The 20,342-nt window shown below is 49.7% G+C and overlaps 7 protein-coding genes across 7 annotated transcripts; 4 read left to right on the top strand and 3 right to left on the bottom strand.

Moving 5' to 3' along the window:
- Positions 1 to 1,910: 1,910 nt before the first annotated feature.
- Positions 1,911 to 5,747, top strand: EURHEDRAFT_511686 (putative serine/threonine protein kinase; the record flags this gene model as incomplete). Its single annotated transcript, XM_040785986.1, has 2 exons — positions 1,911 to 2,647; positions 2,714 to 5,747. The coding sequence occupies 2 exons, from the start codon at positions 1,911 to 1,913 to the stop codon at positions 5,745 to 5,747; spliced, it is 3,771 nt and encodes a 1,256-aa protein (XP_040643140.1).
- Positions 5,748 to 7,010: 1,263 nt separating this feature from the next.
- Positions 7,011 to 9,238, top strand: EURHEDRAFT_373390 (putative alpha-L-arabinofuranosidase; the record flags this gene model as incomplete). The annotated part of the gene is made up of 7 exons (XM_040778527.1): positions 7,011 to 7,178; positions 7,231 to 7,748; positions 7,809 to 7,892; positions 7,938 to 8,014; positions 8,065 to 8,237; positions 8,285 to 8,791; positions 8,843 to 9,238. The coding sequence occupies 7 exons, from the start codon at positions 7,011 to 7,013 to the stop codon at positions 9,236 to 9,238; spliced, it is 1,923 nt and encodes a 640-aa protein (XP_040643139.1).
- Positions 9,239 to 9,478: 240 nt separating this feature from the next.
- Positions 9,479 to 10,591, top strand: EURHEDRAFT_398641 (putative arabinogalactan endo-1,4-beta-galactosidase A; the record flags this gene model as incomplete). Its single annotated transcript, XM_040779862.1, has 2 exons — positions 9,479 to 9,799; positions 9,857 to 10,591. 2 exons carry the CDS (start codon positions 9,479 to 9,481, stop codon positions 10,589 to 10,591), a joined length of 1,056 nt encoding a protein of 351 aa, XP_040643138.1.
- An 815-nt stretch (positions 10,592 to 11,406) lies between these two features.
- crzA (putative C2H2 transcription factor Crz1) lies at positions 11,407 to 13,558 on the top strand (the record flags this gene model as incomplete). The annotated part of the gene is made up of 2 exons (XM_040783568.1): positions 11,407 to 12,556; positions 12,606 to 13,558. 2 exons carry the CDS (start codon positions 11,407 to 11,409, stop codon positions 13,556 to 13,558), a joined length of 2,103 nt encoding a protein of 700 aa, XP_040643137.1.
- Positions 13,559 to 13,988: 430 nt separating this feature from the next.
- Positions 13,989 to 15,757, bottom strand: EURHEDRAFT_398639 (alpha-1,2-mannosyltransferase ALG11; the record flags this gene model as incomplete). Its single annotated transcript, XM_040779861.1, has 3 exons — positions 13,989 to 15,179; positions 15,216 to 15,351; positions 15,405 to 15,757. The coding sequence occupies 3 exons, from the start codon at positions 15,755 to 15,757 to the stop codon at positions 13,989 to 13,991; spliced, it is 1,680 nt and encodes a 559-aa protein (XP_040643136.1).
- A 519-nt stretch (positions 15,758 to 16,276) lies between these two features.
- EURHEDRAFT_407405 (putative mitochondrial export translocase Oxa2) lies at positions 16,277 to 17,525 on the bottom strand. The gene has a single exon (XM_040780544.1). It carries the CDS (start codon positions 17,484 to 17,486, stop codon positions 16,518 to 16,520), a length of 969 nt encoding a protein of 322 aa, XP_040643135.1. The 5' UTR covers positions 17,487 to 17,525; the 3' UTR covers positions 16,277 to 16,517.
- Positions 17,526 to 18,217: 692 nt separating this feature from the next.
- On the bottom strand, positions 18,218 to 19,747 carry EURHEDRAFT_534787 (uncharacterized protein). The gene is made up of 2 exons (XM_040787309.1): positions 19,578 to 19,747; positions 18,218 to 19,520 (listed from the first exon to the last, which is right to left on the bottom strand). Exons 1-2 carry the CDS (start codon positions 19,583 to 19,585, stop codon positions 18,491 to 18,493), a joined length of 1,038 nt encoding a protein of 345 aa, XP_040643134.1. The 5' UTR covers positions 19,586 to 19,747; the 3' UTR covers positions 18,218 to 18,490.
- Positions 19,748 to 20,342: the final 595 nt, after the last annotated feature.

Below are 20,342 nucleotides of genomic sequence, written 5' to 3'. Positions count from 1 at the left end.
GTTTGGCATACCGGCTACACGAGGAAATATGATCCTTGTGGTTTGTTTGAAGGAATTTACTGTTACAAAACGAATAGATTGAGTTCCCCTTTCAGTCGACCTGCATTGAAGAGAACATTTCCTCGGTTATGCTTTGATGATGACCCTGCAAGCATCCTTGTTCGCCCACTGGAAATATAGCAAGTACCGGTACAAACTAGGCCAAGAAACCGGTTGGCGCAGGTCAACTAAATCTGCGCGGAACATTTGATCATGATCAGACGCAATGCCATGAAAGTTATGTCTGACAAGACCGTAATCCCCTCGTTTGATGTCGTTTATTCTCGGATCCGAAGAGATTCGATGTCAGCCGTGGTTCAAATAGACCATGACGAACAGTTGTTGAGCGGGAGTACTCTAATGGCCATACCTACTCGGGAGCCTAAGAACCGTGGATGCATGCCCAATGAGGGTAGTAGTGATTGTTGGACAATGGATTATCAGACAGCGTGGATGGAAGACATTGGTCCAGATCAATCGCCACTAATCCAGAAGTCATACAAGAATGTATAGTTTGGGATACTTCGGATACTCGGTTGGGCGTGAATGACGTCGATAGCAGCACGGGTACAGAGAGTACTGTAGATGGTATTGATTAGCATAGAATATAAAGAATAGAACGACAATGGCAGCAGTAGAATACTTGTATAGCTGCCAAATTGTACAAATATAAAGATTCTGTTCTGTTCGAAGAAATTCTAGGAATCTCCTGGTATAGAGTGGGCGCCTATGCAGAGACCCTGTCGAGATCCAGAGCATTCGATTGGGTTGGAGCACCCATGGATTGAATTGCCACTGCACATATACATTCTCGAGATACAGTCTAGAAAACAGAATATAGAATGTAAAATAGAGAAGACATATGAATATAGCTAGAATAGAATGGAGTATTCATCATCACTCTACAAGTACTTGTACATGGTGTTCGTAATCCTATCTGTATCCGTCAGTAACAGATACTCCACTCACCTGATCTCCGCCGTGCCCAGTCCGATCGCTGCTTTCCCTAGTCTCAGACCACTCTCAGTTTACTCTTACCATTAACCAATATTCTTCATCTTTTCTTTCCATTCTTTATTTCACTTTCCATTCCTTTTTATAACTCTTTACTCATATTTCCTTACTTCTCAACGTCCCCCCCCCGAGCTGCCTCTGACCGCCTCTCAATCCGCCTCCCTGAACCACACCCCCACATATCCTCAATTTTTATAATCTTCTAGTCCCGTCTGGACTCTCCCCTATTTCCGCTTTCTTGTCCCAGCGTCCGTGCTTCCTTCTATTCGTTTTCTTATTTTCCCGGTGTTTCTATACATATCTCCGCTCTCGCCCTCCTTTCGATTGTCTGACCGCCGTCAATTCTTCGGGCTGCTTCCACCACCTCACCTCGACAACCACTTCATCACTTCACCTTCGACACGTTCACCTTTCGATCTTCGCTCCAATAGATCCTTCTTATTTCTTCTCCTCTTCGATCCGCTCCGATAATTCTTTCACAACTCCTCCCCACTTACTCCGCCATCGGCGCTCCTGGTGCTGTAGCAGGTCTATCGCCGGGATACCGATCGATTCTTCTCTCGTCCGCCCGCACGTCCTACTATCTGCCTTCCTTTTATATCCAGATATAACCCGTACACAGTTGCAAGGTGTTGCATGATCCTCTCTGGCCTATTTGAGGATCCTAAGTAATGCCGACTCACTCGTGCGGATCATCAGAGCTTTTCACCGGCTCACCTTAGACCCAGTAAATCTTCCATTTATTCAGTGGAGAGACGGGGGTTGAACAAGGAAAAGCGTGGAAAGAAGAGGAATCTAGAAAACATAATAGGAAAGGGTGGAAATTGGAAGGAAACTGCGGAACACCGTGGTCGAAAATGTCCGATCACCAGCACCAGCCGCCTTCAATTGTCGGCCCGGATCTGGTGCTACGAAATGGCTACAACACCACGGCTCCTGCGACCACAGACCATTATTCTCGACGCGATTCTCTCGAGTCCGCGGAATTGACCGAGGATCCATCGCCGCTTCCTTCCTCGTCGGACTCCGCAGAGCCCAACAAGCAGGTCATCGCCAAACCGCCCTCTGCAAAACTCCCGCTCGATAACGGGGAGTCGCAACCCCCTCTCCGCCATCCTTACTACAACCTCTACTCCGCCAGTACTTCTCGCAATTCTTCCGCTCGTACTTCCACCAGTTCTTTACAAGCCTTGAATGAGGACACCGTCGTCGATGTTCGTTCTAATCGACGCCCGGCCATGCCCCGACGAACGTCCGGCTTGAGCCAATCCGAGACTCCTGCCCCGGAATACCCCGTCTATCCTGACCAGTCATACGCTTCTCTCCAGACTCAGGTGCACCCCACCTACGAGCCTCCTCTACTGCGCTCGCGACCTCAACAGACCCATCATGACATTCGTTCTCGCCTAGCCCAGTCTCGTGCCGCCCAGTCTCGTGCCGCTCGCACTGCTGGTAATACTCCTCTGTCAAGCCCTGGGCTGTTCTCTTTCAAAAGCCCTCGTCCTGCCTCCTCAACTCCTGTCGCAGCCGATAGTGGCACCCGCGTCAGTAGTCCATATCTCCATCCAACCCAGCTCCAACCACCACCCAAAGAGTGAGATCTCCCCTTCTGTAAATAGAATCCGTCATACAAATTAATGCTGACTATTTTAATCATCAGGACCCACACGGCTGAAGTCGACCGTGATCTCGTGACGGGCAACAAAGTGATCAACGAGTACGAAATTCTCGCAGAGCTGGGGCGTGGTGAGCATGGCAAGGTTAAACTAGGCCGACATGTGACAACCCGGAAAAAAGTGGCCATCAAGATCGTCCAACGGTACACGAAACGCCGTCGCTTGGGCAAAATCGGGAGCCCTGAGGATAAAGTGAAAAAGGAAGTCGCCATTCTGAAGAAGGCACGCCATCCCAATATCGTTGGTCTGCTCGAAGTTATCGACGACCCGAATCGCCAAAAGGTGTATATCGTTCTCGAATATGTCGAAAATGGTGAGATCATATGGCGTCGACGCGGCCTGCGAGAAATCGTGCATGTCGATAAGATCCGTTTGGAACGGGAGAAGGCCGGCATTGATGATTCACCCTCGTTTCTCGAAGAGAGTCGCCAGTATATCAGAACTGCCCAGCATCTTCGTCGGCAACGGGAAAAGGCACGCGAACGCCGTCAAGCACTGGCGGAATACGCTCAGCAGGGCCCCATTCCGGCCTGGAGTTTGGAACACGGTGCGGAGTCAGAGGATGAGGAGGGCGACGATGAGGAAGCTGCCAACGGTTTAGCGATCGCCCGTACGTCCAGTCGCTCTATTCTGAGTAGTAATAATGACGACTCTCCAAGTCCATCTTTCTCTTCGGCATGCGACCCTGCATTAAATGCTGTCGAAGGCAGTATGTACGGGCCCTATGCAGAGATCACTCCGCCCCGTCCGTTTGAACGACGTTTCAGTACGGCATCTAGCAGTTTCGGCTATGCACCATCCGAGCCGGAATGGCTCGCAGAAGATGATGAAATATCTTACGTGCCCTGCTTGACCATCAACGAAGCCCGCCATGCCTTTCGAGATTCTGTTCTCGGTTTGGAATACCTCCATTATCAGGGCATCATCCACCGTGACATTAAGCCGGCGAATCTGCTTCTCACCAAGGATCACCGGGTCAAAATTTCTGATTTTGGTGTTTCCTATCTTGGGCACCCGATGCGAGACGAGGAAGAAGATGAGCAGGCGGAGAACGGTACGACTGAGGTCGATGACGTGCGAGAATTATCCAAGACCGTGGGTACCCCGGCGTTTTACGCGCCCGAACTCTGCTACACTGGTGATGATTTCTTGGACCAAGTGGGCAGCGTGCCCAAGATCACTGGTGCAATCGACGTATGGTCGCTTGGTGTGACCCTATACGGGATGGTGTTTGGCCGCCTGCCCTTTGTCTCGGACGATGAGTACAGCATGTTCCAGACCATTGTGAAGAAAGAAGTTTACATTCCCCGGAAGCGTCTGAAGCCGGTGGAGGACGATCCCGGTACATTTAGCCAATGGCCCAAGTCGCTCGGCAGCGAGAAACGACAGCAATTTGAGATTGAATACGAGGATATCGACGATGAACTGTACGATCTACTCAAGCGCCTCTTAACAAAGGACCCCGTCAAGCGGATTACTTTAAAAGAAATCAAGCACCACCCATGGGTGCTCCATGGCCTACCCAACCCTCGCGGCTGGGTGGCGGATACGGATCCGAACTATCAGAGCAAAGGCAAGCGGATTGAGGTCTCCAGCGAAGAGGTGACGTCGGCCGTCAGCAAGGTTCCCATCATCAAACGGGTGCAAGAGAAGATGAGCAAATGGGGTAACTATCTCACGGGAAGGAAAGACAAGGACAAAGATAGTCAAAAGCGCACCTCGGCCACGGACAGCTTCACCAGCACAAGTAACAGCAGCAGTACTTCCTTGGGGAAATATCTCTGGAACAACACAAGCCGTCAACCCAGTCCGCGCGTGGAAGAGGATTGGTCCGCCCGGTCCTCGCGACAGGGCAGGGAAGAACACCCGCTCTCACGGAGTGTCGCCGCCAGCCCTATCGGTCGAGAAAACCAGACATCGTACTTTGTGATGCAGGATTCGCGATCTGATCCCAGTCTTCCGCAGATGCAGGCCACCACTCCGAGACCGGATGTTTTGGAGCGCGCTACGTCGACAGCATCCACCGCTGATTCAGTCAAAACGGTTACACCGTCAGATCCGGAGGCAACTCTTTGGATAGCACAGCCTCCTCGCCCCACGACTCCCAGTCTCGTCGAAACGCTGGGAACCAGCAGTATTGGTGGTCTATTTGGTGGTGCAAGCCGCCGACTCGCCAGGGGCCTTCAAACAGGCGATTGGCGCCCAGAAAAGATGGTGACAGCCCGGGAAGCAGGTGCAGGTGGAATAGCAGGGGACCGGCGCTCGGAACCTAGCCTTGCCGTCAGCATCGCTTCAGCGGTCGGCCAAATGCAGAATTCTGGCTTGTGGAAGGGAGCAAGTTCCCCATCGTCGCGAACTCAAAGTCCACACTCCTTGCACACGGTTCATCGGCGCAATCGATCTCAGCAGCTTCCAGCCCGGCCTTCAGCGGAATCATTCACCCTGACCCGAGAAGCGTTGTTGCGCCAGCGACATCCTGAGAATGCATCAAGCTCACGTCTCTCCAAAACCGTTGAAGATGAATCGTACTCCAACGAGCTTTTACGTTGCCCACAAGAAGTTCCGTCGCCCCCTAAAACTGCAGAGTCTTTGACAGATAATAAGTCTACGGATGCTCCAAACAGTGGGCTTACCACGTCGCCACCGTCAGCCGCGACCATCTCGTCGTCCTCTGCCGATGAATACAATAGTGGCATGTCCCACAGTGAGTCTTATCCGAGTATTCCGTCTGTCGTCTCAGGAGCATCCTCGTTTTCGATCGACGGGCCGTACGACGGAACCAAGGACTTTGGAGACTGTGAGCCCGTCGCTCAGATTCCGTCGATCCTTCGTACTGGTGAAACCGTCAAAGCGCCGCAATCAATCTCCGACCTGCCGACAGAAGATGATGAAGATCGGTATTACTGCGACAATGAAGAGGAAGATTCCGACGATTCCGACGATGAAGTACTCATTATTGGCAAGAAGAAACCGCCGCCGCATAAGCCGATCATTCCCGGCAGCAGCAACATGTCATAAAAATTCTTTTTCCCAGTCTATTGATGCGGGCCACAATTCTCTTTTTTATTTCAATTTGCATGTCGTCTGACGAACGACATTGCAAGATACTCTCTCCTGAAAGAGAGTACCTGAAAGCCTTTTTTTTCCATTCATCCTCTTTTTTAAAGCTTCAACCTTGGTGTTTTTTTTTTTTTTTTTTTTTTTTTTTTTTTGAAGCAGTATATTTCAGTGTCATGACCCGGACAAGCAGGGCATCTGTATTGTAGACGGACTCTCTACTCATCTTTTTTTTTTTTTTTTTATTTTTATTTAATGGGATTTTCAGCGAACATCTGGCTTGAAGCTTTCCTTTCCTATGGGTTTGCAGTCATTAACATTGCATACACGCACACACACACACACAAAAAAAACTCTTTTCATCACGAGTTTTTTTTCTGTCAATTGTTTGTCAGACATATGGGACTTTTTTACGATACTGGGTCACTGCGCGGGCAGTGTTTATAGAGATTTCAGGATGCTGAGGTGTTGCGGAGTTGGTTTGAGGGCATCACCATTGTTGCTGCCATGCACACACACACACACACACACACATTATACATGATTGATTGTACATATATTGGCGGCTTTGATTTGATTTGATTTTTTTTTCCCCCTGTTATGGCGTTGGATATGGTTGTCTCTATGCTTTTCTGGGATGGCGTTCTACGGAACCGGGTCATATATATGTGTTGACTGGTGTGCAGGGAGTGGCACCCTGGAATGAGTACAGTATAGGACATGGAATTAGACAATTGGTTATGGATGGTTATTCGATTATATCCAATCCTGTAACTCTAATGTAGTATTCTTGGAAAGTCGTCATCAAACCTTGAGCCGCCGTGTGGGGCGATTTTCAATTGTGGAGCGTCATATCATCGCGGAATCTTGTTACCCTACCTTAATCCATACAACACGATCACTCTACTCTATAATAAGATATACCAGGAATAGCTATAAGTCCCCGTCTTATGGTTATCTGACACCCCTGCTACAATCATCACATGTAGGTACGGACATGCCCGATTCAAACCATCGCGTATCATGGTCTAATACTAAGCACTTGCAGTGAATGTAACCTGCCCCAACTAAACCAGACTCTCTGATCCATCCGTCATGACGTGCACCATGAACTCCTTTCCTCCTGCCAGGGGGCTTATTTCCCGTCTGGTCACGTTATATACTTTCCGGGAGGCCCAGGGGTGCAATCGAAGTGCTGGACATACTCTACCTTAAGGCACGATCATGAGAAGTCTGACGAAAGCAAGTGTCTTTCTAGGGGCCTTTGTTACTCGTTTATCTGGACGCACGCCTGAGGAGAGTCATGGGAATGATGAGGTGTTTCTGAGTGTAAATACGGATGCTAGGGAGGGGAATGTATCGAGTCCGTTGCTTTATGGGGCGATGTTTGAGGTATCTCCCATCCCTATACCATTTCTTTCAATCGGTCTTTCTAATAGTACAGGAAATGGACCACTCAGGCGATGGCGGAATCCACGCCCAACTCCTCCGCAACAACGGCTTCCAAGGCTCCGACCCTGACCTAACAGCCTACAAACCCATTGGCGACGTGGATATTTCCGTTGACCCCCTCCGCCCCGTTAGTAACGCCATCAACGCTTCACTCCAAGTAACTGTACCAAAAGACGTGACTGGATTTGTGGGTTTCGCAAACACGGGATATGCAGGTGTCCCTGTTACAAACGCTACGTACCAGAATTCGTTTTGGATGATGGGGGAGTATAATGGGACTGTGACGGTCCAGTTGGTTGGATCGAGCAGTGGGGATGTGTTTGTGACGTATAATTTGAGCGTTGAGAGTACAGAGAAGGAGTTCAGACGGTTTGAGACGAGCTTCAATTCGACGAGAGCTGCAGAGGATGGGGATAATGAGTGGAGATTGTTGTTCGATGGTGCGTTGGTTAATGGGAGTTTCTTGAACATCGGGTTGGTGGAGTTGTTTCCACCAACTTATAAGGGGAGGTATGTTGCGCCACTACAAGCTAATCTAGCGAGTGATCGAATAGCTAACTGACTGTCTAGGGCTAATGGCTTGCGCGATGATGTTGCCAAATTCTTGGAGGCGAGTAAGCCTACGTTTTTGCGCATCCCAGGAGGCAACAACATGTAGGTTTGTCCTGTTTCTGCCTCGACAGAAGCTAATGTAATCAGCGAGGGCCTTTCAATCCCGAAACGATGGATTTGGAATAATACAATTGGACCTACAGTTGACCGGCCTGGACGAGATGGTAGTCTTTTTTCTAATGACTTTTAAAGGTTATTGCTAAATCTGCTACAGGTAATTGGTTCTACCCTAATACGGATGCCCTAGGTCTCGATGAATACATGTGGTGGTGCGAAGACATGAACATGACGGCCGTGCTGGCTGTTTGGGATGGCAAGTCGTATGGCGGTATTGTATCTGGACCAGACTTGGAGCCTTATGTTGATGATATCATGAACGAGCTTGAGGTATGTCTACCATCCACCGTATCAAAGCTAGTATACTAAATCGATAGTACCTCCTCGGTCCCTCCAACTCAACCTGGGGCAGTCTTCGCGCAAAGAACGGTCGTAAGGACCCCTGGCCCCTACATTACGTCGAAATTGGCAATGAAGACGACTACACCGGTGGATGTCCCACATACCCCGACCGATTCACCCAGATCTACAATGCCATCAACGCCACATACCCCGATATCAACATCATCGTCTCCACTGGAGTACAGAACTGTATACCATCACCATTACCACCAGGTGTCATGATCGATCTGCACTACTACCAGTCGCCGGATCCGCTAGTTGGATTATTTAACCAGTTCGACAACTTCCCTCGAGATCGGCCTGTCATCATTGGAGAATGGGGATGTCGCAACACGACTGCTGAACGAGGACAGTTCTGGAGTTTTGTGCAGGGAAGTTGCGCTGAAGCCGTGCATATGATTGGGTTTGAGAGGAATAGTGACGTTGTTAAGATGACGGCTTATGCGCCGTTGCTGCAGAACTTCGCGTTTACGCAGTGGTCGGTAGGTATGCCCTGTCTACTCATATCGGGATCGGATAGCTAACGATGGCAGCCAACTCTCTTCGGCTTCTCCTCAAACCCCAACTCCCTGACTCCGTCAACATCCTACTTCATCCAGCAGATGTTCGCCGGCAACAAAGGGACCTCAGTCCTTCCCGTCAACTCAACCAAAGATTTCGGACCAGTGTACTGGGTCGCCTCACGGAACGAGACAACCATCCATCTGAAACTAGCCAATTACGGCGCAGACAACCAAACCGTCATCGCAAACATTCCGGATACAAGATCAGGTACTCTGGAGATGTTAGCAGGATCGCAATTTGCGGGGAACAAGCCGGGGGATATTAAAATCGTGCCGAAGAGGGAGAGAATTGTGAGCAAAGGGAACTCGGGTAATTATACGGTGGAAATGCCGGCATGGGGAGTTGCGGTCTTGGCTGTTGTGTGATTGGTTTTATTTCGTGTGTTTGTGGTATTTTGATGTTTTATTGTATAGAAGGTGTTAATGTACTTTGATGATGGGTGAGGAGGATATTAATTTAGTGCATATTGAGCGTCAATCAATCCCCGACATGAAACGGGACATAGGGTAGAGTACTCCGCTCGGTATAAATGAAGGGTATCAGATAATAAGTCATCCTCTTCTTTCTTTCTTTTTCCACAGGTGCATTCGTTCTGATAGGACAATATGCATTTACTATCCCTCCTCTCGCTTTCCACGCTTACCACTGCGGCGCTCACCTACCGCGGCGCCGATATCTCTTCTCTTCTAATTGAAGAAGACGCTGGCAAAAGTTACAAAAATGCCAATGGCCAGACAGAAGCCCTAGAAACTATATTGGCGGGTAATGGAGTGAACTCGGTCCGACAGCGGATATGGGTGAATCCGAGCGATGGATCGTACGATCTGGACTACAACGTGGAGTTGGCCAAAAGAGTGAAAGATGCGGGAATGGGTGTTTATTTGGACTTGCATTTGAGCGATACGTGGGCCGATCCTTCTGATCAAGTGTGTATCCCCTTTCTTAAAGAAATGATGTATTGATAACTGACAAGAGGTGGAAAGACAACCCCCTCCGGCTGGTCAACAACAGACATTGACACCCTCACCTGGCAAGTCTACAACCACACCATCGACGTCTGCAACACGTTTGCCAGTAACAACCTCGACGTCGAGATAATCTCCATCGGCAATGAAATCCGCAACGGCCTCCTCTGGCCCCTAGGCAAGACTGATAGTAGTGATGGCTACTACAACATCGCGAAAATCCTACACTCCGGTGCGTGGGGCGTGAAGGATTCCGATCTCAGCACAACGCCGAAGATCATGTTCCACCTGGATAACGGGTGGGATTGGGAATCGCAGAAGTATTTCTACGATAGTGTCCTTGCCAGCGATACCGCGCTGGAGTCGAGTGATTTTGATTTGATCGGGGTGTCGTATTATCCGTTTTACAACGCGGACGCGACGTTGTCGGTTTTGGAAAGCAGTTTGAAGAATTTGCAGTCATCTTACAGCAAAGATGTGGTAGTTGTTGAGACGGATTGGCCGGTTACATGCTCGAGCCCGGAGTATGATTTTCCATCGGATGTTTCGTCGATTGCGTTCTCTGCTGATGGGCAACGGTCGTTTTTGGAGAAATTGGCCAATACCATATCCACTGCCGGCGGAGTGGGATTGTACTACTGGGAGCCGGCGTGGATTGAGAACGCGGGATTAGGATCGAGTTGCGAGGATAATCTCATGGTGGAGCAGGAGGGAGAGGTTAGGGGGAGTGTGAGTGTTTTTGGAGATCTGTGATTGCCAAGTACGGAGTATGTACACACTAGTGACGGAACCCTGTCCCTGGCAGTGTGGCTGTGGTCCGGGGAGAGTTTCGTCAGGCTGATTTCAGGGTCGGAAATGTTTAAAATGTTCGTGTTTGATATAAATAAACGTGAGACGGATATTTTTATCTGTCAGATTCTTGTCCAGGGGTATGACACTGTCTACTATGTAGAGAGCCTGACATGTATGAGCTGTGCATAGTACTCCGGGATCGTGGAGAGTACCTGTATCATTAGATGGGCCAGGATAAACTCCAATAGTCCAATGTCAAAGAACAATAATTTCCCGTCTCCTTACTCATATAATTTCCGCTGTAATGAACTGTAGTTGTATGCTGCTGTCAACTCACGTGCATCGGTGTCGACTCCCACTTGGATAACTTCATTTCAACCTCACTTCTTCCTGTGACTCTGTTCCCCCCTGTTGCACTCACTCCAGAATATTAAATCAGCATTCTGAAACCAGCGGTACTCCTCATCAGGTAAGTGTCCGTCTAGCAGTTGCATTTTTCTATTTTTTGCATATTATCACCATTTGTGTGCGTATCTGTGGAGCGCCGCTGACTTGCGCCACGAGGCTGATTCCAAGGTTCACTTCGACTTCATTTCTCACTATCTGACCTCAGCCTACATACTTGTGCTCTGCGAATGGGATTCCCTCCTCTCAACTCCTCGTCTCTTCCCCCCTTGGTGCTTTGGGATCGCGTTGGCCTGTTCTTTTTCAAGGATCCCCGCTACCGCTGTTTCTATTCTGCACTCTTGCTACTATTCTGAGATTGTCGCATCACCATGACTTCTCACGACGACCCGCGGGTTAAAAGCCGCAGTCCCTCGCCTAATCCTCATCCATACTTCGATCCCAATAATACCAACTCCAACATCCAGAACATTGGCGCATCGGGCACTAATTCCTACAACTACTCCGCTAGTTATCTTGCGGCCCCTCACGGCCTTCCACAGTCATTCGAAACCAGCCTCCTCAATCAGTTGGAACAATCCTCGTCGCCCAATATGCCCATGTCTTCGGAGGAGAACTTCTCCAGTCTCCTCAATTCCAATCAAGCCGATTTCGACTTTTCCCTCTACCAGAACCCCGCCAGTCCGAGTAGTACTACCGCTCCCGAATATGACTCGTCCCTGTTGCTCGATCCCCAGCTTCACCAACAGTCCCGACCATCTAGCCAGTCGATCAATCCCGCCGATTTGGTCAGTCCCATTTCTTCGCCCCAGGACACTACGCACCAACACTCCCCGGGTCCCATGTCGCCTCCAAGCTCCGCAGGGCCGTATTATACCCCGCAGCATTCGCGCCATACATCCTTGGATCCGTCCACCGCTGCGTTTTTGACTGCGGGACACTCCAATGCCGACTGGCAGTCGATGATGGGCAGCTCGGCATTTCAGGGCCATCGTCGTGCACCGTCGGAGGTGTCTGATGTCTCGTCTGTTGCGCCTTCGCCTTACATGTCGCAGCATGAGTCTTTTGACGGCGTAGAGAACAACCCTTCGCCGCTGCTGGCGCCCCAGAATGATCCTGCCTACGATAATCTGGGAATCGAGTCGTTCACGCTGTCCGACCATCAGAATCAGCATCAGCACCAGCACCAGCACCAGCACCCGCAACAGCTTCAAGGCTTCAGTCCCGCTCACAGCCCGTATCTATCTCCACAATTGATGCCCCAACAAGGACCGGAGATGGTCCCCAACATCCCTTACATCTCTGGCCCGGTTGATAACAACAACACACAATACCCTAACCCTCCTACCGACATGTACGGAAACGCGGATGCGTTTCCAAGCATGCAAATGCCGGGAGACATTGGTCAAGCATCGCAGATGGCCCCGCCGTCGATCAATGTCGAGTTTGCTCCTCCTTCAAGGGATCCTACTATTGCAGTTTCGAAATCGACGGACATCGACTCTTTGAGTCCGCCAGCACGTTAGTCACTATTCTTGTTTTTTTCTTGGTCCATGCTAATGCCGTTCAGGTCGTATTCGCAGTGCTTCCGACCCGTACACGCGCACAGCCCCTCGCCCTCGGTCTCCATCGGCCGCGAGTAGCTTGGCTCCTTCCACTCCTGGTCGATCTCTATCGCCATTTGACCCTGTCGGCTTCAACCAGTCTCTGAGCAACCCTAGTTCTCGAGAGCCTTCGCCTGCCCGATCCAGCCGCCGGCAGTCGACATCATCCATCGAACGCAACTATATTCTGGATCTGGCTGACCCGCAACGGCCTGGAGCGTCTCCCAACGATCGTGGACGGACACAGAAACACCCAGCCACTTTCCAATGCCACCTGTGTCCGAAGCGGTTCACACGAGCCTACAACTTGCGCTCTCACCTACGAACCCACACCGACGAGAGACCATTTGTCTGCACCGTCTGCGGCAAAGCCTTCGCACGTCAACACGACCGCAAACGGCACGAGGGCCTCCACTCCGGCGAAAAGAAATTCGTCTGTCGCGGCGACCTCTCCCGAAACGGTCACTGGGGCTGCGGTCGCCGTTTCGCCCGCGCTGACGCCCTAGGCCGCCACTTCCGCTCCGAAGCCGGTCGTCTCTGCATCAAACCCTTACTCGACGAAGAATCTTCAGAGCGCGAACGTGTCCTCCTAAGCCACCAACAACACCAGCAAACCGGCCATCTGCAACCCATCCCCCCACCCCTCATGGTACCGGACATGAACGGCCCGCACACGGGTAACTTTGTTCTGCCCGCCGCGCTTCTCGCGCAGTATCCCGCCTTGCAGACACTGCAGTGGGATCAGATCCCGGCTGGGGCAGAGGATGGCGGTGACATCGGAGGCCGGAGCAGCTTCGACGCTAGTTCGGGGGGCGAGTTCGGGTACGATGATGATGAGTCCGGGCTGAGCAGTGTGTCTGGGATGAGTGGGAGGTATCCTAACCAAGGGAATATGTATAATCAGGGACAGATGTTCTAACATCGTCCGACTGAGTTATAATTGAGTTCTCTATGAGATGTTTACGTTTGATTGATTGGTTCGGTTTCAAGATAGAAGGATATCTGGCGTTGAATATGGTTGATGGCCGTGGCTGTTTTTCTTTTGTTACTCTTTTTTATTTTATCATCCCCTTTGTTGCGTTACGTGTTATGATGAATGTCCACTACTACATACACATACCCCCTGGAAGTATGGATGGCCTCCATACTCGATTTATACCCTGTTGTCAGGTAGTAGCCTGTTTAGTTCGGTTGCATGAATGCATGAATTTCTTTTCTTTTAATTGAACACGACTGAGCTCTTTTCTCTTTTTTCTTTTCTTCTAATAAAAAAAGAAAAAAGAGAAACAAAAAATCCACATAAACAAAGCTTCATTCAAGTAACATCTTCCTTAAGTAAACACTATTTACTAGTGACCACATGCGATCAACTTCCCGACCGCTTCAATCCATCTCCCCCCAAACTGCTCCTCACTAAACCGGACCGCCGATCTCCGTGCTCTCTCCCGCATAGCAACCTTCTCCTCTTGAGGAAGTGCAAGCGCAGCCTCAAATGCCGCCGCGAATTCATCTTCCGTGGTCGCCCGGAATCCAGTCGCTCCGTCGCCTAGATCAATCACGATATCCTCCCTCGGACCACCGGAGTCATGCACCACGCTGATCAGACCAGCAGCCTGGTACTCGACGACGCAGATGCCAAAGTGCTCGTTCCACATGGCGTTTACGCCGATAGAAGCGGTACCCAGGTGCGAGAGAATGGTGGGCCAGGGAGCATCGCAGAGGAAGGTGGTAGACTCGCGGATGCGGAGCTCATGAGTTAGAAGGCGGAGGTTGTAGATGTGGGTTTCGTCGGGGGAGGAATGGCGCACGGAGCCGATTAGGACGAGGCGGGGTTGGATGTTGTGGGGGTTATTTTCTCTAAGGTTGTTGAGGAAGTGGGCGAAGGAGCGCAGGACGAGGGGGTGGTTCTTTTCGGGACGGAATTGTGCGATATAAAGGATTATGGGTTTACGGGTGGGTTCCGTATCTGCGTTGACGGTGATGCTAGACTGTAACTCCGAGACGGCTGTTGGTGGAAAGATGACTGTTGGCTCGGAGTGGATTTGTTTGGTGCGTGATGGTCCCCAGATTGTACGGATGTGCGCTGCCGTCCATGAAGAGTTGCACATGACCACGTCCACATGGCCTCCAATCCAGCCGTACAGACGCGCGAATGCAAGCCAGTACCTCCGCTTGAGCTGGCCCCGCAATCCCTTGCCCGCGCCAGTGTTGACGCCCTTTAGACCGGTTTCATCGTCCAATGAACTAAGCATGTCGGTTGAGATGGTGGGATAGTGAACATATGCGCCTGTCGGTACGGATGGGAAGAGCATTTTGCTGAACGCAAGCGTGAATGCGTAGCCCATGGTATCGATGAATATGTCCGGAACGAGGAGATTGAACGCATCATACACAGTAACCAACGAACCCAGTGACTGGCCCAGGAGCGTCATGTAAGGATACATGCTGGGCACGACATACCTACGCGTTGTAAGGTACAGCAGGACCACTGTTGGTGCGTGTAGTTGGATGTTGAACCGGTTCTGCATCATATCAATACCCTAGCCTACCATTTGTTTGGTAGTGTAACAACATACTTCGACCCTCTCCAATAGCGCCGTTTTGGTAACCTCATGATCTCCTGTATATACCACGCAGATCGCTTTTGGCCATCGTTTCTGCGTCACTCTCAGGGCTTCCCAGAGAACACGTTCTCCTCCGCCACCTGCGTTGCTTGACGATGTCAGAGGGTAGCCTCCTCTTATATCAACGCAAAAAAGACATACCAAAAAGGATGAAAGAACCCAATAATCCCATCCCAAGACTCATCTCTCTTCTCTTGCCCGTTGTGATTATTGCCAGCTGTCCCTACACTAGACGTATCGACCTTCTCCCAGTCCTCATCTTCCGCCTGAGTCGTAGATGGTGACAACTTCTCAGCCCGTTTAGCTTGAAACTCTTCCTCCTCAGTTCGCACCCGTGAGATGGTATACTCCCTGCGCGATCTGGTTCTCCTCCGAATAACCCATCCCACTCCGCGCAAGCCCAAGCGGAGAAAGCTCAAGGGGATCGTGGGGAGGAGGACAGAGGTCGCAGCGAGGGCGAGGAGGGATATCAAGATATTTATCAAAAGGGCCATGGCGATTTAGGGCATAGTAGAAGGATTGCTATTTTCTGGCTTCTCGAAGGGAGGGGTGTTTGAGCGTTGTCAGTCGGAGTTGGCAGATGATTGACGGCGCTATCGATAAGTGGTATTACCGTATGTATGGTATTGTGTGTATTATATAAGTCACATGACTTTATCAGAGCTACCTTTTCATCAACGTTCCAAAGAAACCGAGCAGAATGGGAGGCTTACAACTACGAATTCCTGGAAATGGACTGGCATTTGTACACTGCTATAGACTGGGGGGTATTATCCAGTTCATCTAGGGGATCTATACGAAGGGAAACACCAATATCCGCGAGAAATTCCAAGAGTTTTTGATTCTGGATAGAATCGTATCACTTTGTACCTGTAATGCACCACTATGGATGGTTGAGGATGCTAAAGTGTTTCGAATATGCTAACGAAGATATTCCAGTATGCACCCGATAGTCGTCCACCTACGAGCCAGACTGTGGAACATGAATGGCTTAAGATGTGAGTAGGAAAGTGCAGTACTCTCACATCTATGTATCGATAGCATTCGTATGGCTATAGTAATCCAAACCGACCCCACTTGCAAACCACCGTGCATCACATTTTTATATCCGAACTATAGACGTGTCTAGAATTATTGTTTCATTTCTTGCCTATCTTGGGGTATCTGAACCAAAATCGTGCTTCGGGGTCTAACTATCTTTGTTTCTGGCCGCAAAACGCTTCCAGTGTGTCAGCATTTAGAAAATTAACACACTTATGCCTTTTTCAAAGGAGGATGTCCAATAGCAAATTTTCTCCACTGCTTGAGACCCGGCCGCTTGAACATGAATTTGTCCAAAAGGAGCGATTGCGTGGTAGCCAGATTTGTACTGGTGATCCAGTAAATCATAAGTGCACAAGGCATTTGATACACGTAAGACGCAGCACCAACATACAAGGCGAGAGTCTGGAGGAACAGTTTCAGCAGCCGCGAAGAGACAAGTCTGACCCTTTCTGGCCGCGGCAAGCTGGCAATTTCTTTGAAGGAAGGAGCCTTCCATCCAGTACGGATATTCGTAATAATAGATCCTGCCAAAAAGATAGGAAGGATGCCCGTTGAATCCCCAGCAAGAAGATCTTGAAACCACAAGCCTCCCTCTGTAGCCAACGACGGCTCAACTGCCAAGGATATATCTGACGAGCTCCGTGTCAGCGACAAGAGCCACGGTACCAACCCGCTACTGTTTCCGGACATCGCTCTCAGGCTTTCCATAATCGAGAGCCAGACGGGAAGTTGCAAGAAAGGCACAGGTTTCCAGAATCGATGGATGCCCCAGGCTTTATCCAAAGCGCGCTTCTTGGTTTTGATCATCTTTAGTAACTGCATGTTCGCCTGACCTGCCATCATCGGGTCTCCACTGGAGCGATTGACATCTTTCCTGATCTGTGCTTGGTAGTTGTGTCTCCAAGAGGTCATGATTGGAGCGACATCCTGCTCTTTGCGTGCTTGGATCTTGCTGTATATCTGTAGCGGTAGTCCGACTGACATACGGACAATTATGGCCGTCAATGGGATGGATGCGACCCATGGAAGGCAGGAGACTGTATGGACACCATGAATGAAGCCGGCAGAGGCGTCTAATACCTCATTGACGAGTAGAACTGGTCTTGTCGCGTGAAAATGGCGAGTTTGTCGAGTTGGGATGCATGGGGTACGCAGCACTCGGAGGGAATTGATAGGCATGTTTATTGAAATGACAATTGCTTAGTATGAAAGACAGAAGGGCCATGCGGTTAAGGTCTGCAAGGTCTGCCGAGGCGGTGGCAGTCTGGTAAATCGGGCCGATCAGCCAATGAAAATTCAGAATTGTATGCAACTATCTATACATAATTTAGGTCTTCGGGAACTGTCCAGATCAGTCACTTGGAGTAGTGAATGTAGTAATTAACACGGTGCCTTTCCTATCGGAGCTGTAGGGTGCAAATAACAGAATCTCCCGTCTGACATTTCCCTTCCATCGATAACCTTGAACTTGTAGAGTTTAACATTGCAGATAGTATATGGACAATAATCAAAACATGCCATATTACATCAATCAAGATAATAGAGCCGGATGCACCAATATCCTACGGTATAGAAACTATTGATGACCCAATGATGAGTTGCTCCCCTCAAGACCGTTATGGCTGCTACTTATCTCTAGGTCATCTGGATTGCCTCTGTCGTTGGAGACAGGTATAGACATACAATGCTGGAACACATATTACAGGTCGCAGCCGCCGTGCGGGCTTTAAGTTCTGCTTCCCAGAGCTACAGCAACTGACAACCGGACCCACAGAAGCCATGACCATGACACCACCCAAGTCCCTGTGGGAGACGGGGTCTACACGCACGACACAGATGACTCCCACATCACGATTTACATGGGCCCCACGCCAGAAAGAGATGATTTTATCCATAAGGGCCATGTATTGGTGGAATATACCGCCATCAATGGCATCAAGCTGAAGGGCATCCCCGCCCAAGGAAAGTCCATACTGCTCTGGGATAGGGAGACCCGCGAATTGGCAATTCTTTGATTTGTTTTTGTTTTATTATTTTATATTTTCATAATCTGGGAGAATGAATACATTTATCATCAACCAATAACCGGGTCTATACGTAGCAAAATTCATGATAGCTTCTACCGCGAGTCCGACACATTAAATACCAGTGCTCCATGTTTTTAAAAACATCAGTTTGTTGATTCAAATAACCAAAACACCTTCTTCAACGGCCGCTGCTGGTGAGCCAAACCGCTTTAAAGTCACCAATGCTTCGCTAATATCCTCTGCGGAAATACCCAAAAACGGAAGCTGTGCCATCCTAATAGAAACAAAATGATCCGTCGGCTGGCAATCGAACATCCAATGACACTGCCGCAAAAAAACGTGAGGATGATGGCCCAAAAACAGCAAGAGATAGCTATCATGAATGTGCACCCAGTCGGTGAAAGGGGGTTGACCATGCGGTATCTTAGGTCTCTCGTATCGATGGTCTGTGGGACTGAATTGGGGTATTTCCATGTGCTGTCTGCCCTCTTGAGCATCTGGGTCCGATAAACCCGTCTCCCACAAGATAATACGAGCCTCTGCACGCTGGATCGAATGGGACTCGCCTGGGAGATACTCCTGCAAGAATTCAAACTGCCTCAGTGCGTTGTGATCATTCAACTTAGCCCTCACGAACGACCTCTCTAACGGCGGCGAGAATTGGAAAACCGCCTGAAGATGGTCTGTGATTGTGGAGACAATACCTCGACACGACCAAAGAAAGTACTCGTGGTGCGTCTCCCAGTTCGCCGGCTGATTAGGGTACGGAGCCTCGTCGAAGGCTGGTTGGGTGTGGATCGCGATTGGTATCGGGGCAGATACATGCTGGCCGACAAGACGCTCAAGTTGCATGAGTCTGTTAACTATATCCGTGAGGGAGTCTCTCGTCTGCTGATAAGTGGTGCCCCGGGCTGATTGGGGTCTGGAAAAGATCCCTGTGAATATACTAGGGACCAAACGATGATTGGGACTCACGGGGACTGGTTCGCCCTCGTCATCGCTCACGTCTATATTGGCGAGCGCGAAGCTGATGCTGGGGTCGTCTTCTAAGGGTGGATCGAGTCTCATTGATGAGAAAGGGACGAAAAGGTCATCTTCACTGAGGTCGTCGTCTTGGAGGGGGAAACGGAGGCTTTGGTTCCCTGGCATGTTGCTTGGTCTCGTTTTCACGATACCACCGAGCCGACTGGACTGTTATAATCAATTGCTCGTCTATAATATGTACTAGTGCGCCAGCACTCACCTTTGCATTTAACTCGAGACGCCCTCGAGATTCTTCTCGGCTCCAAAAAAACAAAAAACCCCAAAATTGTCGCCCAATCCCAAATTCAATCCAAAAAACAATGGCAACGACAAGCGTCGGTGCGACAAACAGAGATCCGACAAGTCGACACCGGCCACTCCCAAGCAACGGGAATGCCACCAAGCAACCAAGCGCCTGGAAACGCGGCGAAGCGCAGAGTGAGAAATCAAAAGAAAAAGATAGTTGGGGGAATAGGATTCAGGCGCAGGGCCGGTCTGAATATAGATATATGAAAATAAAAACAAAGCTGCTCCTGTAAACAGTGACTCCTATTTTATTTTTATTTGCATTAACTGCCATGCCATCTCATAGGCTACCAAATTATTTTCATGGTGTTTAACGATCGTCTTTGGAGGTGGGAAAAACTGTAGTATAAAATGCCACTCCCCTTGTTGTCTTCTGTATCTTCTTTGTAGGATTGGCCATGTTTCCTTCATCTAGCTAATCTGTTTATGATTCTCTTTTCTTTGTAATACCTGCTTCATTGAAAATTTTAAAGAGGCATTATAGTTAAGTGAGTAGTTGTGCTTGCTATACTGCATAAAGGGAAGAAAGCGAAGCGACTCGAAAGTACAGGGATAAGCAACTTTGTCAGGAAAACTCGAAAGCGGCTCTATCCCTACGCCCTATTGCGCTTGTTTGTCGTAGAGTAAGACTCGAAGGCACATCTTATGTTCAGGGCATGACTGTTCACGTGGCAGTCGG

This window comes from Aspergillus ruber, assembly GCF_000600275.1.
Source record: "Aspergillus ruber CBS 135680 unplaced genomic scaffold scaffold00001, whole genome shotgun sequence".
Taxonomy (NCBI): Eukaryota; Fungi; Ascomycota; class Eurotiomycetes; order Eurotiales; family Aspergillaceae; genus Aspergillus; species Aspergillus ruber.
Note: the sequence above shows the minus strand (reverse complement) of the source record. Positions and strands in the feature narration are given on the sequence as shown.

Coding starts and splice junctions, on each gene's coding strand:
- EURHEDRAFT_407405 (XM_040780544.1), bottom strand. CDS start 17,486: ATGCCTATCAATTCCCTCCGAGTGCTGCGTACCCCATGCATCCCAACT.